Raw genomic sequence first — 13,645 nt, 5'->3', positions numbered from 1 at the left:
AATTAGGAGCTTACATTTCTAACTTACCCAGGAATTGTTCTTGATAGTAACCCCTGAATTTTCCTCAAAAGATTTTATTATGTTCTTTTTCAAAGTATAGCAGCCAGGGTGGGGAAAAACACTAAAAAATGTTTTACAAAAGTATACAGATATACAACCATAATGAGAGAAATAATTTATTTGATTCTGGAATTAATAATATATTTCCTAATAGCTTTTCTGGGTATACTTAATTGTGCAGTGCTAAATAAGTGACTTTGGAACAAATCTGCAGAATGCACCTATATTGTTCCTGAGTTTAGTCCTGCCTTGTGCTAGATCAGTTTTTAGATAGGTTTTTATTTCTTTTTTTTTAGGTTTTTATTTCTTTGAAGAGGTAGTATTTCCTAATGATTAAGAGCCTGGGCTCTGGAGTCAGACCATCTAGACTGAATTCTGGTTCTATGCCTATAGAACTAGCAAGTATATATAACTTAGACTAATTACTTATCCTCTTTGAGCCTTGATTTATTTTGCTTTTCTAAAAAATGAGGATAAACATAGTACCTATCTTAGGGGGGCTAATTTGAGAGTTAAGTGAGTTGATACTAGACATATTTAAAAGGTAGAGTCAATAGAATTTCCTAACAAAATTTTCAGCCTGAGCAGCTGGAAGGCTGGAGTTGGCATTAACTGAGGTGGAAAGGTGCTAGTAGAACAGGTAAGGGGGAGAGGATCAGTAGATCAGTTTTAACATGTAAGTTGTCCAAATGAAGATGGCAGACAAATATGAAATATTCCTCTCTCTGCTCTTGTTTATGCAGTGTATGGTCCAGCTTGCATTTAAGACATTTCATTTACATTTCTAACTGGTAAGTTACTGTGTTTAAACAAGAATATGTATCAAATGCATAAATTAGCATTAGAAAATGATTTTGAAGATAAACTGCTCAACATGTATGTATGAGCTCCAACCTTTCTTAATTTCAGTAATATATGTTTCTTCACAAGTGGTTCTGTCTCCCAGTTCATCACTGGATATCCTCTCCCCTTCAGTTTGCTCTGATTTGTGTAAGTTTTATTTTTTTGTAAGTTTTATTTATCTATTTTTTATAAATTTATTTACTTTTGGCTGCGTTGGGTCTTCGTTGCTGCGTGTGGGCTTTCTCCTTTTGCGGTGAGCGGGGGCCACTCTTCGTTGCAGTGCGCAGGCTTCTCACTGCGGTGGCTTCTCTTGTTGCGGAGCATGGGCTCTGGGCGTGCTGGCTTCAGCAGTTGTGGCAGACGGGCTCAGTAGTTGTGGCCCACGGGCTCTAGAGCGCAGCCTCTGTAGTTGTGGCGCACAGGCTTAGTTGATCCGTGGCATGTGGGATCTTCCTGGACCAGGGATCGAACCCGTGTCCCCTGCATTGGCAGACGGATTCTTTACCACTGCACCACCAGGGAAGTCCCATAAGTTTTATTTTTATCTTCCAGCGCAATCTCTTAGCCTCTTCCTAAATCAGGGCTCAGAGTCTTTGCCCTGGTCAGTTTGCAATATTTGCTCTGAGGCAGGCAAATAGAGGCCCAGCCCCATGCATACCCCTTACCCAAAGTATATCCACCTTAGAGGCCTCAGAGAAAAAACATTTAAGGATGAGGATAAGTGAACCTCACTCAAGATGTTAAGGTTGAATGGATTGTGATGGGGGCACGGTAATTGGAGTGCTTCTTCCTGCTCTATGACATTTTGGTTGGCAAGAAGAGGGTAGAGGGCACCTTTGCTTGTGAAGATGCAGACATCAGTGACAATTCTGTGCAAGGCTTTTGCCCCACCCCCAAGCCAAATGACCAATTAAATAGGCTCATGCTTTCAATTTCTACTGGAGCTCTTAACCTGAGATTCATAGGGCATCATATACAAAGGTATATGTGTATATGTATTTTTTCCCCAAAGTCCATAGGGTACATGAGGCTCTCTAAGGTGTCCATGACTCAAAAAGTTTAAGACACGTTGCTATAAAGAGTGCTGACATTCTAGTTTTTAATTAAGAGTAGCTATGCAAATAAGCCTTTGTTTTATTTTTCTGTAATTGGTTTTAAGTCCAGTAGACAAGCCCTCTCAGTAAAGACATTAACAAAGGTTAGAAGGGTACTTTGATAATAAACATTCAGAGGTGAGATCTAAAACAATTGGGGCAACTTTTCCCATTGACAAACTGGTTTGATGTTGAACAGAGGCCACTGAATCTTTTTCTGTTGGTGATGATGTTTAATTTCTATTACATAAAATAAATGCAAATTTGTACCAAGAACAGTTCCAGCAAAAAAGAGAAACATGCTGAATCTCATTCTCCAGTTGAATTGAGCTCTAGAGCTGTTACCCTGTGAGTTACAAATAATGACCAGCAGTGAAGAAAGAGTCAAAAACTAGTTATAGTTACAGATAGGGCATTAGAAGGATTGTATCTAAATCTGGATAGGAGGTTGAGTGCTTTAAAAAGCTATAGTAATCATAAAATCTGGGCAAAGAAGTCTCATTGCAGGGGGCTTAGAAGATTCTCATGTAGCAGGTTTCCAGTCAGATCACTATAAAGAGGACCCACAGCAAGCATGTTTCAGAAAACTAACAAGAAATTTAACAAAGCAAGACACACCCACTGTACAATTGATTTTTTAAAATGGATATATATTAGTATGAACTATACAAATTACAAGATTCAAAGCAGTGGTGCAAATGCACTGCAAAATATGCGCAAAGGTAGTGACTTGGATGGAAATCTGTCAGTGCTATAAAAATACATACAAACAAAATAATTTTCCTTTGCTAAATCTACAAGGTATAAAATTAAGAGTATTTACGTAATTGCCTACTAGATATGTGAAAAATATACCATGCTAGAACAATCTCGTTCCAAAGTTTGAAACATAATTTCTGTCAAACAAAAATATTCTTCATACAATGTATGAACTTATCAATAACTTTCTGGGTATAAAGTTGTTCTTTATGTGACAGTCAGATGAGGATCCCTCTGAATTATATTTTGATTAGAATTTTGTTTCACTGGGTACCTGGAAGAAGACAGAAAGTTCTTGCTTTAAAAGACTTGTTAAGTTCTAGCCCTCTTAATAATCATATCTTGCATTTAAGAAGAGTAAATGTGGTCAATCTGATTAAAATTGGGAGCTAGAACTTACCAGAGTCACCAACAAGTTTTTTGTCTTCAATTTTAATGATCAAATAATACCTTCCACGACTACTTGGTTAACGTAGAACCATGTGATACCATGTTGTAATAGAAGTGTATCTTTCAAAGGCCTAATTTAACTTAACCAAAATAAGAATATAATGTGTTGTAGTAATATATTTCTTCACATTTGTTACAGGGGCCATACAACTCAAAGGGGCCAAGTGTGCTGGTCAGGGACACTCAGCTTTTACATGAATCACCACTGGTGGCCTAACCACGACTGCTGATTTATCTTCCTCTAAGTAATGCAAAGAGCTCGTGTTAAATATTTCTTTTTTTTAAATATAGGGAAACAGGTACAGGATGGTATTGACTACATTCTGTTTGACAGTTGGTTCTAAAGCTATGATTGGACATCAGATTTAAATTCTGTTCCTATACTTGATCCTTTAAAACTTGGTGACAATTCTGAATCCAACAACTGGGCAGAGGGTTTCTGGTAAGGCTCTCTTTGTGGGGGCCTCGGGCAAGGTGCTAGATGTGGGGTTTTCTGGAAAACAGCCCTGGGAAACAGAATCATGGCTCTCCTTTCCCCCACCAGGTCTAATTTTCTGGAATGGCTTTTCCATCTAACCTTTTTCTGTTTGATAAAACTCTTAATAATCATCCAGGCTTATCTTATGCTATACATTGCTTCATTTCTAATTTAAATTCTTTTTTGCTATTCTTCTTAGACCTTTCTTCAAATAAGAGAAATACCACCAGCCACTTCCCGTACTTGAAGACAATCATTAGATTCTTTCCCAGGACCCTCACATCCATTAGTTTTTCACCAAAGGAAACAGCCAGTATAACATAATGTGCAGAACATAGATCTTGACATCAGACAGATCTTGCTTCAAATCCTGTTGTCAGTTTAGTGTGTGACCTTAAGCAAATTAGTTAAGCTCTCTGAGCCCTTCTAATTTCCTCATTTGTGAAATGAAGATATCTTCTTTGCATATTGTTGTAAAGATTGAGATCATGAATGTAATGCACCTACCATATACTTGCCTTACAGCAGATACCCATTTTGATTTGTAGTTCTGCTTTTCCCAAACTAGAGACAGTCCCTTATAGGAGTGAATATTCTAGAAATGAATATTCTAGAATGAAACGGCACTATCCAGTTAAATGATGATTTGGCAACTCTTTCAAGAAAGGAAGTAAAGGAACCTAACTTTCAGTGCTGGGCTAGGCACTGTCTAGGGGCTTCCCATGCATCTGGGGGTCAGGAGGTGTACATTAGCTTCTCAGCTCCATCACAAATTCATCTGTAGGTGGAAACAGTAATTCCTTCCCTGCCTCATGGATTGACAAGACCAGAATAAGATCTTTGTTGTAAGTACTTTGAAAACAAAACGTTCTCTCTCTCTATGCTCAATATTGCGCTAAGAGATCGAGTATCACTATTTTCCATCCTTTTTTTGTACTGGTCTGAGCTTATTTCCCCCCAGAGTCCCTATGAGATTGACGTTGCTTCAGTTTTCTTTCTTTTTTTTTTTTTTTTTTTATTGCTTCAGTTTTGTAGCGATGAGGCACAGAGGCTCAAACAGGTGCTGGACTTTCTGCAGTGTGCTGGAAGAGGCCTCACTATTTTTAAAAGTGTTTTGTCCTAATGTCTAGATACAGGTAAACCTGCTGAGGAATCTTACCTGACATTCCCGATTACGTAATGCTCCATTTGTGTTTATGGTGAAATAAAATTTTGCTGCTTTTTCCTGAAAAACCAGGATGGAAATATGGATTAGGAATATATTTTTTTAATGTTGAAAAATAAAGGGAAATTTAAGAAGCACAGGTGGTTGGTTATACAAATGTGAAAGTCGCCAAAAAGCTGGTACCTGACTGGGATTAAACTTCGAAGTACTGTAATCTTTCTTCATCAAAATATGCAAAACAGCATCATGGATTGTTAAGAAGAATATTGAGTCCTTGACTTCATCATCAAAAAATTCACACCGTGCCAGCTTCTCAATGAAGTCATCTGAAGAGAAGAAAGAAAGAATAACAGGAAGAAGTAATTGTTTGGCTATGGGTTTCTCCTTGAGGTTGGGGATTTGAACTTACATTTGCAAATGTGCATTTCACTGATGTTTGGTTAAGTGTTTGGGGGTTGCAATGGTACGAAACCAGTGTACCATTAGTACAATGTCTTCTGGAACTAAAGGACACCTTTCTAAGAAAATTACACATATAATGTGTTCATGTAAAGACAAAGAAGGAAAAGGTTCAAATGAGAAAAACTTTTAGGCAGGAGACTTGTGAGTTAATCTCCCTCGTTAATGACTGGAGCATCAAATGTAGCTTATTACTAAAAGCTGAGATTCTGCCAAAATAGAACGTATACTCATGGACCAGTGCCATGGTTCTGGATTTACTAGTTACTGCTTTAGTCCATTTTCCCAAAGGTGCTGGGTACTATCAGAAAACATCTTCCTTGGCACCGTACATTACCTCTCCAGTCATCTTTGAGGAATTCTATTCTTGTAGGCACTAACCAGCATTGTTTGCACAGATAACCAAATATTACATCATGTCTACTACATGCAAAGCTCTGGCTGGGTAATATGAAGGATCAAAACCTAAGTTAGACATGAATCTTGTCCTGGAGTGAAGGTAGAGCTCTTATATACTATCTTAATGAAAGGGAAATTGTTGTAGAATCATAAAGGCAGGAAGCAATCTGATTTTTTTCTTTCATGTTTTTTTGGGGTCTTAAATAATGCCTAGCACAAGGTAGGTCCTCAGATATTTGAAGAATGAATAAGAGAGGCACAGATCATGTGCTATGGAAATTCAGAGAAAGAAGGGTAAAGGTTGTTTCCTCTTGGCAGGATTCTGGGAAAACTTGATGAAGCAGTTACCGTTTAAAAGAATGCCTAGGATCTGGAGAAAGAAGGATGAAGAGAAGGTATGAAAGGGTGGAGATGGGAAAGTCTGTTCACAGGCAAACTTTCAATATTGACAAGACCTAGCAGTGTCTGAGGGAGAGGGAGAGAGGAGGGCATTATGGTTGCCAGAACCCAGGATGCAGGTGGGTGGTGGTGTGCAGTGAGAGGGAAGGTGATGATCTTAGTTGAGGACCAAGAGGGATGCCAGGCAGCAGAGGCAGCAGGAAAGGACAATCTCAAAACACCTGGGATTATGGAGAAAGAATAAAATTGTTTAAGAGATTAAAGGGTTACTGAGATTAAGAGAATATTTTTAATTATAAGGAAGCCTTGAAACTAGAGTATATCTGTAGATTTTATGGGTAGGAGCCAGTAGAGAGCAAAAAATTAAAGATGCCAATTTCACGCCTCCCTCAATTTCACTTGTCCTCCCCCTCCGTAAAATGTTTTCCCCCAAGATACTGTCAAGGTTGACTCCCTCACTTCATTCCAGTTGCTGCTCAAATGTCGCATTACTGGACATCCTTGATCACCTGTCTAATATAGCACTACCCCTGTGGCTCTATGTCTCTTAACCCTGCTCTTTTCTTCACAGTGCTTATCATTACCTGAAATATCTTTTTATTTGTTTATTATCGGGCTTTCCCACTAGACTGTAAGTTTCATGAGAAAGATTAATGGGATGAGTCAGAAAATGGGATGGGAGAATATTCTAGTCATGGACAAGGACACTGATTAGTTCTTGCAGAGGACTTAGATGAGAACTGATAAGGATCTGGATTAAGGCTGTAGAAATGGAGAGGAAGAGTGATTCACTTCATATTTATGGTGACTCACTGAATATAGAGGGATGGGGAGGAGAAATTAAAGACGGCTCCAAGGTTTCTACTTTGGGCAACTGGGTGGGTATGTGGTGATGCAGTGATCAAGATAGAAAAGGAGAAGGAGTAGTTCTGGGAGGGAAGGTAATATATTTAGTTTTGAATACATGTATCTTAGGTACTTGGAGGACATCCAGATGGTTGAATACAGGGTCTGCAGCTCAGAAGAAAGGTCTGGGCTGAAGATGTAGTTAGCAGATTCATTAACCTGTAGACATACTTGCAGTCATAAGCATGCTAAGAGATTGGCTTAGAAAGAGTTGATAGAATTAGAACCATAGGGTTTAGGTTTGAACCTTGGGGAAGACCGACTGCGGTGTGGAGAGGAAACAATGTCAGACACTGTGGAGCTCTGAGAGTGGTGGGAAAGGACTCAGAAGAATGGTCTTGCAGAAGTCAGGGAGACAGAGGCTAAAGAAAGGTACCTCAATGCTAAAGTAAGCTCCAAGAGAATGAGGCTGGGCTGGGGGTGGTTGATCTTGACAACCTGGACATCATTGATGACCTTGGCAAGGGCAACCTCATCAGTGAGGTGAAGCAGAAACCAGGTACTTATGGGCCGATGAATCGAGGGAGGTGAGGAAAAGAGAAAACAAGCCTACTTTTCTAGGAAGTTTAGGGTAAACAGTGGTTACATATTCACTCCTTTGCTGCCTGTTAAACTAGGATTCAAATTGTAAAGTTAATTACATATTGACACAACTCAAATATAAATATGCTGTTCCCTAGAGATTTCTATTGGAAATCTACAAAGTAGATTTCCTTCTTGGTGATCATAAAAAGTGCCTGTTCTTTGGAGAAGCTGTCTAGATTGAGAGCAGTGAAGAAATTGTCAGAATATAAAAACAAAACAACTTACCATCAGTTCCAACAATATACACATCTACCTGAATCCTGATAAATTCTTGCAAGATCTGTTAAAAAGAAAGTAGATCTTCCTTAGGGAACAGTTTCACTTGTCAGAATCATAAAGAAAACTATCATAATTATGTCTTAGGGTGATATGTTGCTTTCAGAGCCTCTTACATTTTGAAACGAGACAATAGTATAGAGATACTAAAGTTAATAACAAGGCTCTATCACAGAAAGAAAGAAATCCAAAGGAAAGAACTCTAAGGAAGGATGATGGGAAAATGTTCTGCCTTGACTCACAAGATGAACTCTGATTTAATTTTAAAAGTTTCTTCTATGGGATGATCTTGACTTAGAGCTTTTATCTATATAAAAGTTGAAAAACCCCATGACCCGTACACATTGTTCTTTTTATTCCTGTCCACAGTGCCTGGAGGTATCTAGCACCAATGAATCTTTATCCGTTTTCCTGGTCTTTAGGCTAAGAACAAAGGCCAGTAGTGATATGAGAAAGGTCATATAAGGTTAAGAAAAGTATCTTGTACTTTTGATCAGTTTAGCGATCATAAATATCACTATTATCATCAGTAAACACTTTTAGAGCCTCTACTGGGCTGAAGTAAGAATTAGGACCTTAAGGAAACCAAGGAAACCTAAGGCAGAGTCCCCATCCTTTGTGCTATACTGCCAAGATCAAAACATAAACTTTTTGTGTATTTTCTCCTCCAAAGCTAAAATAGACAGAAGCAAAGAAAAAGAAAAGGCAAGCAGTCTCAAAAGTTATGTGATGTTTAGATTTTTTTTAAAGATAGTTTGAAGGAAATAAAATTGATCCTATTTTTGAATTTTATATCCAGTTCACCTATACTTAATAGACCTTAGGTCAGTTTTTATGTAGGCAGATTTCTATAAAAAAATAAGCAAAAGAGGGGAACTTGGAATTCTTAAATTCTCTTGATATCTGTTTCTGCATTTCTGTTAGAAACTCATTATTTTAGAAATGCTGACGAAACTGTGCAAAGAAAACAGCCTGCAACCTGACTGTTACAAGTTCCGTTTTAAAATCACATGTGACATTTATTCTTTTGCATATCTACTTTAAAAAAACCACACATTATTATATAGTCAAGTGAAATCTCACTGGCTTATGAAAGATGAGGATAAAAACAAAAGGCCACTTTTTTGTTCCACTTTTTCCCAAAACCTCCTCTATTTCAGGACAATTTAGATACAACACCCGCAAGGATTTGAAGGCACTGCAGAATTGGAATTTAATAGGATTATGAGCATTGTTGTCTATAAGCATACATTAGAAATTATATGCAGGCTCATGGGAAATGCACTTTTAAAGAGTTCTCTGAACATGCCCCACCTGTACTCCCTCCATGAAATATTCTAAGATTAAAATTTACTTCTACTTAAGCATGTGTTATCTAAAGGAGCATCCTTCCACAAATACACCTTTTTTACCTTTAGTGACTAATTAGCTGTTTCCATTCAGAAAAGAGAAATTACCATTTTGAGACCCCTCATTGATGAAATGTCAAGAAATGACACTGCTGAAAAGTCAAGAATGAGGCTGTGGAGGTTGATTTTAGGGACCATGATGTTGAAAGGAAGATCAGCGTTCCAGTCTATCTGGAAGGGCAGGTCTGTTGTATTGATGGGCTGATCCAGTTCTTCTATATTATCATTGTCCAGCTCTTCGTCAGAATCTTTAAAGCCATCAACAGTACATATATATCCTTTCTGCAAGAGAGGATACTAATATGCATAAGAACTGTGACCGAGAAAAACACTGTAGGCAAAGATGTCACAAAAAAAGAAACTACAGGCCAATATCACTGATGAACATAGATGCAAAAATCCTCAACAAAATACTAGCAAACAGAATCCGACAGCACATTAAAAAGATCATACACCGTGATCAAGTGGGGTTTATCCCAGGAATGCAAGGATATTAACAAATATTACAAATTGAAGGAGAAAAACCATATGATCATATCAATAGATGCAGAAAAAGCTTTTGACAAAATTCAACACCGATTTATAATAAAAAACCCTCCAGAAAGTAGGCATAGAGGGAACTTACCTCAACATAATAAAGGCCATATATGACAAACCCACAGCTAACGTCATTCTGAATGGTGAAAAACTGAAACCATTTCCACTAAGATCAGGAACAAGACGAGGTTACCCACGCTCACCATGCTTATTCAGCATAGTTTTGGAAGTTTTAGCCCCAGCAGTCAGAGAAGAAAAAGAGATAAAAGGAATCCAAATTGGAAAAGAAGAAGTAAAACTGTCATTGTTTGCAGATGACATGATACTATACATAGAGAATCCTAAAGACTCTACCAGAAAACTACTAGAGCTAATCAATGAATTTGATGAAGTAGCAGGATACAAAATTAATGCCCAGAAATCTCTTGCATTCCTATACACTAATGATGAAAAATCTGAAAGAGAAATTAAGGAAACACTCCCATTTACCACTGCAACAAAAAGAATAAAATACCTAGGAATAAACCTACCTACGGAGACAAAAGACCTGTATGCAGAAAACTATAAGATACTGATGAAAGAAATTAAAGATGACACAAACAGATGGAGAGATATACCATGTTCTTGGATTGGAAGAATTAACATTGTGAAAATAACTATACTACCGAAAGCAATCTACAGATTCAATGCAATCCCTATCAAACTACCAATGGCATTTTTCACAGAACTAGAACAAAAAATTTCACAATTTGTATGGAAACACAAAAGACCCCAAATAGCCAAAGCAATCTTGAGAAAGAAAAACGGAGCTGGAGGAATCAGGGTCCCTGACTTCAGACTATACTACAAAGCTACAGTAATCAAGGCAGTATAGTACTGGGCTTCCCTGGTAGTGCAGTGGTTAAGAATCTGCCTACCAATGCAGGGGACATGGTTCGAGCCCTGGTCCGGGAAGATCCCACATGCCACAGACCACCTAAGCCCACATGCTGCAACTACTGAAGCCTGCGTGCCTAGAGCCTGTGCTCCACAACAACAGAAGCCACCACAATGAGAAGCCCGCACACTGCAATGAAGAGTAGCCCCTGCTCGCTGCAGCCGGAGAAAAGCCCGCATGCAGTAACGAAGACCCAACGCAGCCAAAAATAAATAAAAGAAAAGAAAAAAGACAGTATGGTACTGGCACAAAAACAGAAATATAGATTAATGGAACAGGATAGAAAGCCCAGAGATAAACCCATTCACATATGGTCACTTTATCTTTGATACAGGAGGCAAGAATATACAATGGAGAAAACACAGCCTCTTCAATAAATGGTGCTGGGAAAACAGGACAGCTACATGTAAAGGAATGAAATTAGAACACTCCCTAACACCATACACAAAAATAAACTCAAAATGGATTAAAGACTTAAATGTAAGGCCAGACACTATAAAACTGTTAGAGGAAAACATAGGCAGAACACTCTGTGACATAAATCACAGCAAGATCCTTTTTGACCCACCTCCTAGAGAAATGGAAATAAAAACAAAAATAAACAAATGGGACTTAATGAAACTTAAAAGCTTTTACACAGCAAAGAAAACCATAAACAAGACGAAAAGACAACCCTCAGAATGGGAGAAAATATTTGCAAATGAAGCAACTGACAAAGGATTATTAATCTCTAAAATATACAAGCAGCTCATTCAGCTCAATATCAAAAAAACCAACAACCCAATCCAAATATGGGCAGAAGACCTAAATAGACATTTCTCCAAAGAAGATATACAGATTGCCAACAAACACATGAAAGGATGCTCAACATCACTAATCATTAGAGAAATGCAAATGAAAACTACAATGAGGTTATCACCTCACACCAGTCAGAATGGGGTTCATCAGAAAATCTACAAACAATAAATGCTGGAGAGGGTGTGGAGAAAAGGGAACCCTCTTGCACTTTGGTGAGAATGTAAATTAATACATTCACTATGAAGAACAGTATGGAGGTTCCTTAAAAAACTAAAAATAGACCTACCATATGACCCAGCAATCGCACTACTGGGCATATACCCCAAGTAAACCATAATTCAAAAAGAGTCATGTACCACAATGTTCATTGCAGCTCTATTTACAATAGCCAGGACATGGAAGCAACCTAAGTGTCCATCGACAGATGAATGGCTAAAGAAGATGTGACACATATATACAATGAAATATTACTCAGCCATAAAAAGAAAGGAAATTGAGTTATTTGTAGTGAGGTGGATGGACCTAGAGACTGTCATACAGAGTGAAGTAAGTCAGAAAAAGAAAAACAAATACTGTATGCTAACACATATATATGGAATCTAAAAAAAAAAAAAGTTCTGAAGAACCTAGGGGCAGGACAGGAATAAAGATGCAGACATAGAGAATGGACTTGAGGACACGGGGAGGGGGAAGGGTAAGCTGGGAAGAAGTGAGAGAGTGGCATGGACATACATACACTACCAAACGTAAAATAGATAGCTAGTGGGAAGCAGCCGCATAGCACAGGGAGATCAGCTCGGTGCTTTGTGTCCACCTTGGGGGGGGGGGGTGGATAGGGAGGGTGGGAGGATAGGGAGGGTGGGATGGAGACGCAAGAGGGAAGGGGATATGGGGATATATGTATACGTATAGCTGATTCACTTTGTTATAAAGCAACAACTTACACACCATTGTAAAGCAAATATACTCCACTAAAGATGTTAAACAAAACACTGTATGTCAAGGATAAGTAGTGAATTTCTGAAGCATAGATTCAGAGTTGGGTCAATTGATGGGATTGTAAACTGTTTTATTTGGAGAATAAAAAATTTCTTAGGGGCTTCCCTGGTGGCGCAGTGGTTGAGAGTCCGCCTGCTGATGCAGGGGACACGGGTTCGTTTGTACCCCGGTCTGGGAAGATCCCACATGCTGCGGAGCGGCTGGGCCTGTGAGCCATGGCTGTTGAGCCTGCGCGTCCGGAGCCTGTGCTCCGCAACGGGAGAGGCCACAACAGTGAGAGGCCCACATACCGTAAAAAAAAAAATTCTTAGGAGAATACAATTTTAAGGAGACCCTTAAAAACATGACACTAATTGACACACAAAGTACCTTGTTTATCCGACATTTCATTTAAAGGAATGGAACCAACCTCTTGAACTACATTTTACTAAGCTTTTAGGTATAATATGCAGAAATGTGGGCAAGAAGCTTACCAGTGTCACTTGCAACAGACCTTTCTTCTGCAGTTTTCGGATTTTCTTCAAAGCTTTGTTGCGCTTGCGAAGAATTCGAAGTGGACTAAAGCCAACCTGAAAAGCCCATTGCTGTGTTACAAGAATGCTGAATATTCTGCTACTTATATAGCATAATTCTAGTTAATGGCATAATTCTACTTATATAGCATAATTAAGCGGGGTGGGTTGAGGGATTGGGGCACATAAAGCAGATATTTGAAATAAAATTTACAAGTGGTCCAAACATCATCATTGAGAGCATTGTATCAGACCTATGGTCTGCTCAGCCTGTATGCAGTTAACATTCAAAAACCTCTGTACCATCCAGGTTTTATCCCTAAAGTATCCATTAATGGGTCTAAATTCTATTTGAAGTTTTTGTTTTTGTTTTTGGCCCACACAACCCTTAGGGAATTTTATTTTATTTTATTTTTTCTATTTTTTGAATATGAGTGGCATCTAATTAGTATCCTGCTTCTAGATACTTTTTATTCTATTAAAATTTGTATGATTATATTTTATAATATCTACTGTTATACGTCTTATTTTATACTTTTAGTATTAGATCTGAGGGTAACGTTCATTTTTCCCCTTTTCA

The 13,645-nt window shown here is 38.3% G+C and overlaps 1 protein-coding gene across 1 annotated transcript in view; it reads right to left on the bottom strand.

Moving 5' to 3' along the window:
• Positions 1-610: 610 nt before the first annotated feature.
• The window catches only part of SLC26A3 (solute carrier family 26 member 3), a gene marked incomplete at both ends in the record, with an annotated part of 31,889 nt that continues 18,854 nt past the window's right edge, over positions 611-13,645 (bottom strand). Inside the window, 6 exons of the mRNA XM_079931634.1 lie at positions 611-688; positions 4,844-4,909; positions 5,033-5,175; positions 7,823-7,877; positions 9,331-9,564; positions 13,027-13,122. Coding sequence (XP_079787760.1) covers positions 611-688; positions 4,844-4,909; positions 5,033-5,175; positions 7,823-7,877; positions 9,331-9,564; positions 13,027-13,122 — 672 coding nt within the window. The remainder of the gene's footprint in view (positions 689-4,843; positions 4,910-5,032; positions 5,176-7,822; positions 7,878-9,330; positions 9,565-13,026; positions 13,123-13,645) is intronic.

The sequence above is a fragment of the Stenella coeruleoalba genome, assembly GCF_951394435.1.
Source record: "Stenella coeruleoalba genome assembly, chromosome: 9".
Taxonomy (NCBI): domain Eukaryota; kingdom Metazoa; phylum Chordata; class Mammalia; order Artiodactyla; family Delphinidae; genus Stenella; species Stenella coeruleoalba.
The sequence above is the reverse complement of the archived record's forward strand: the minus strand, read 5'-3'. Positions and strand labels throughout refer to the sequence as shown.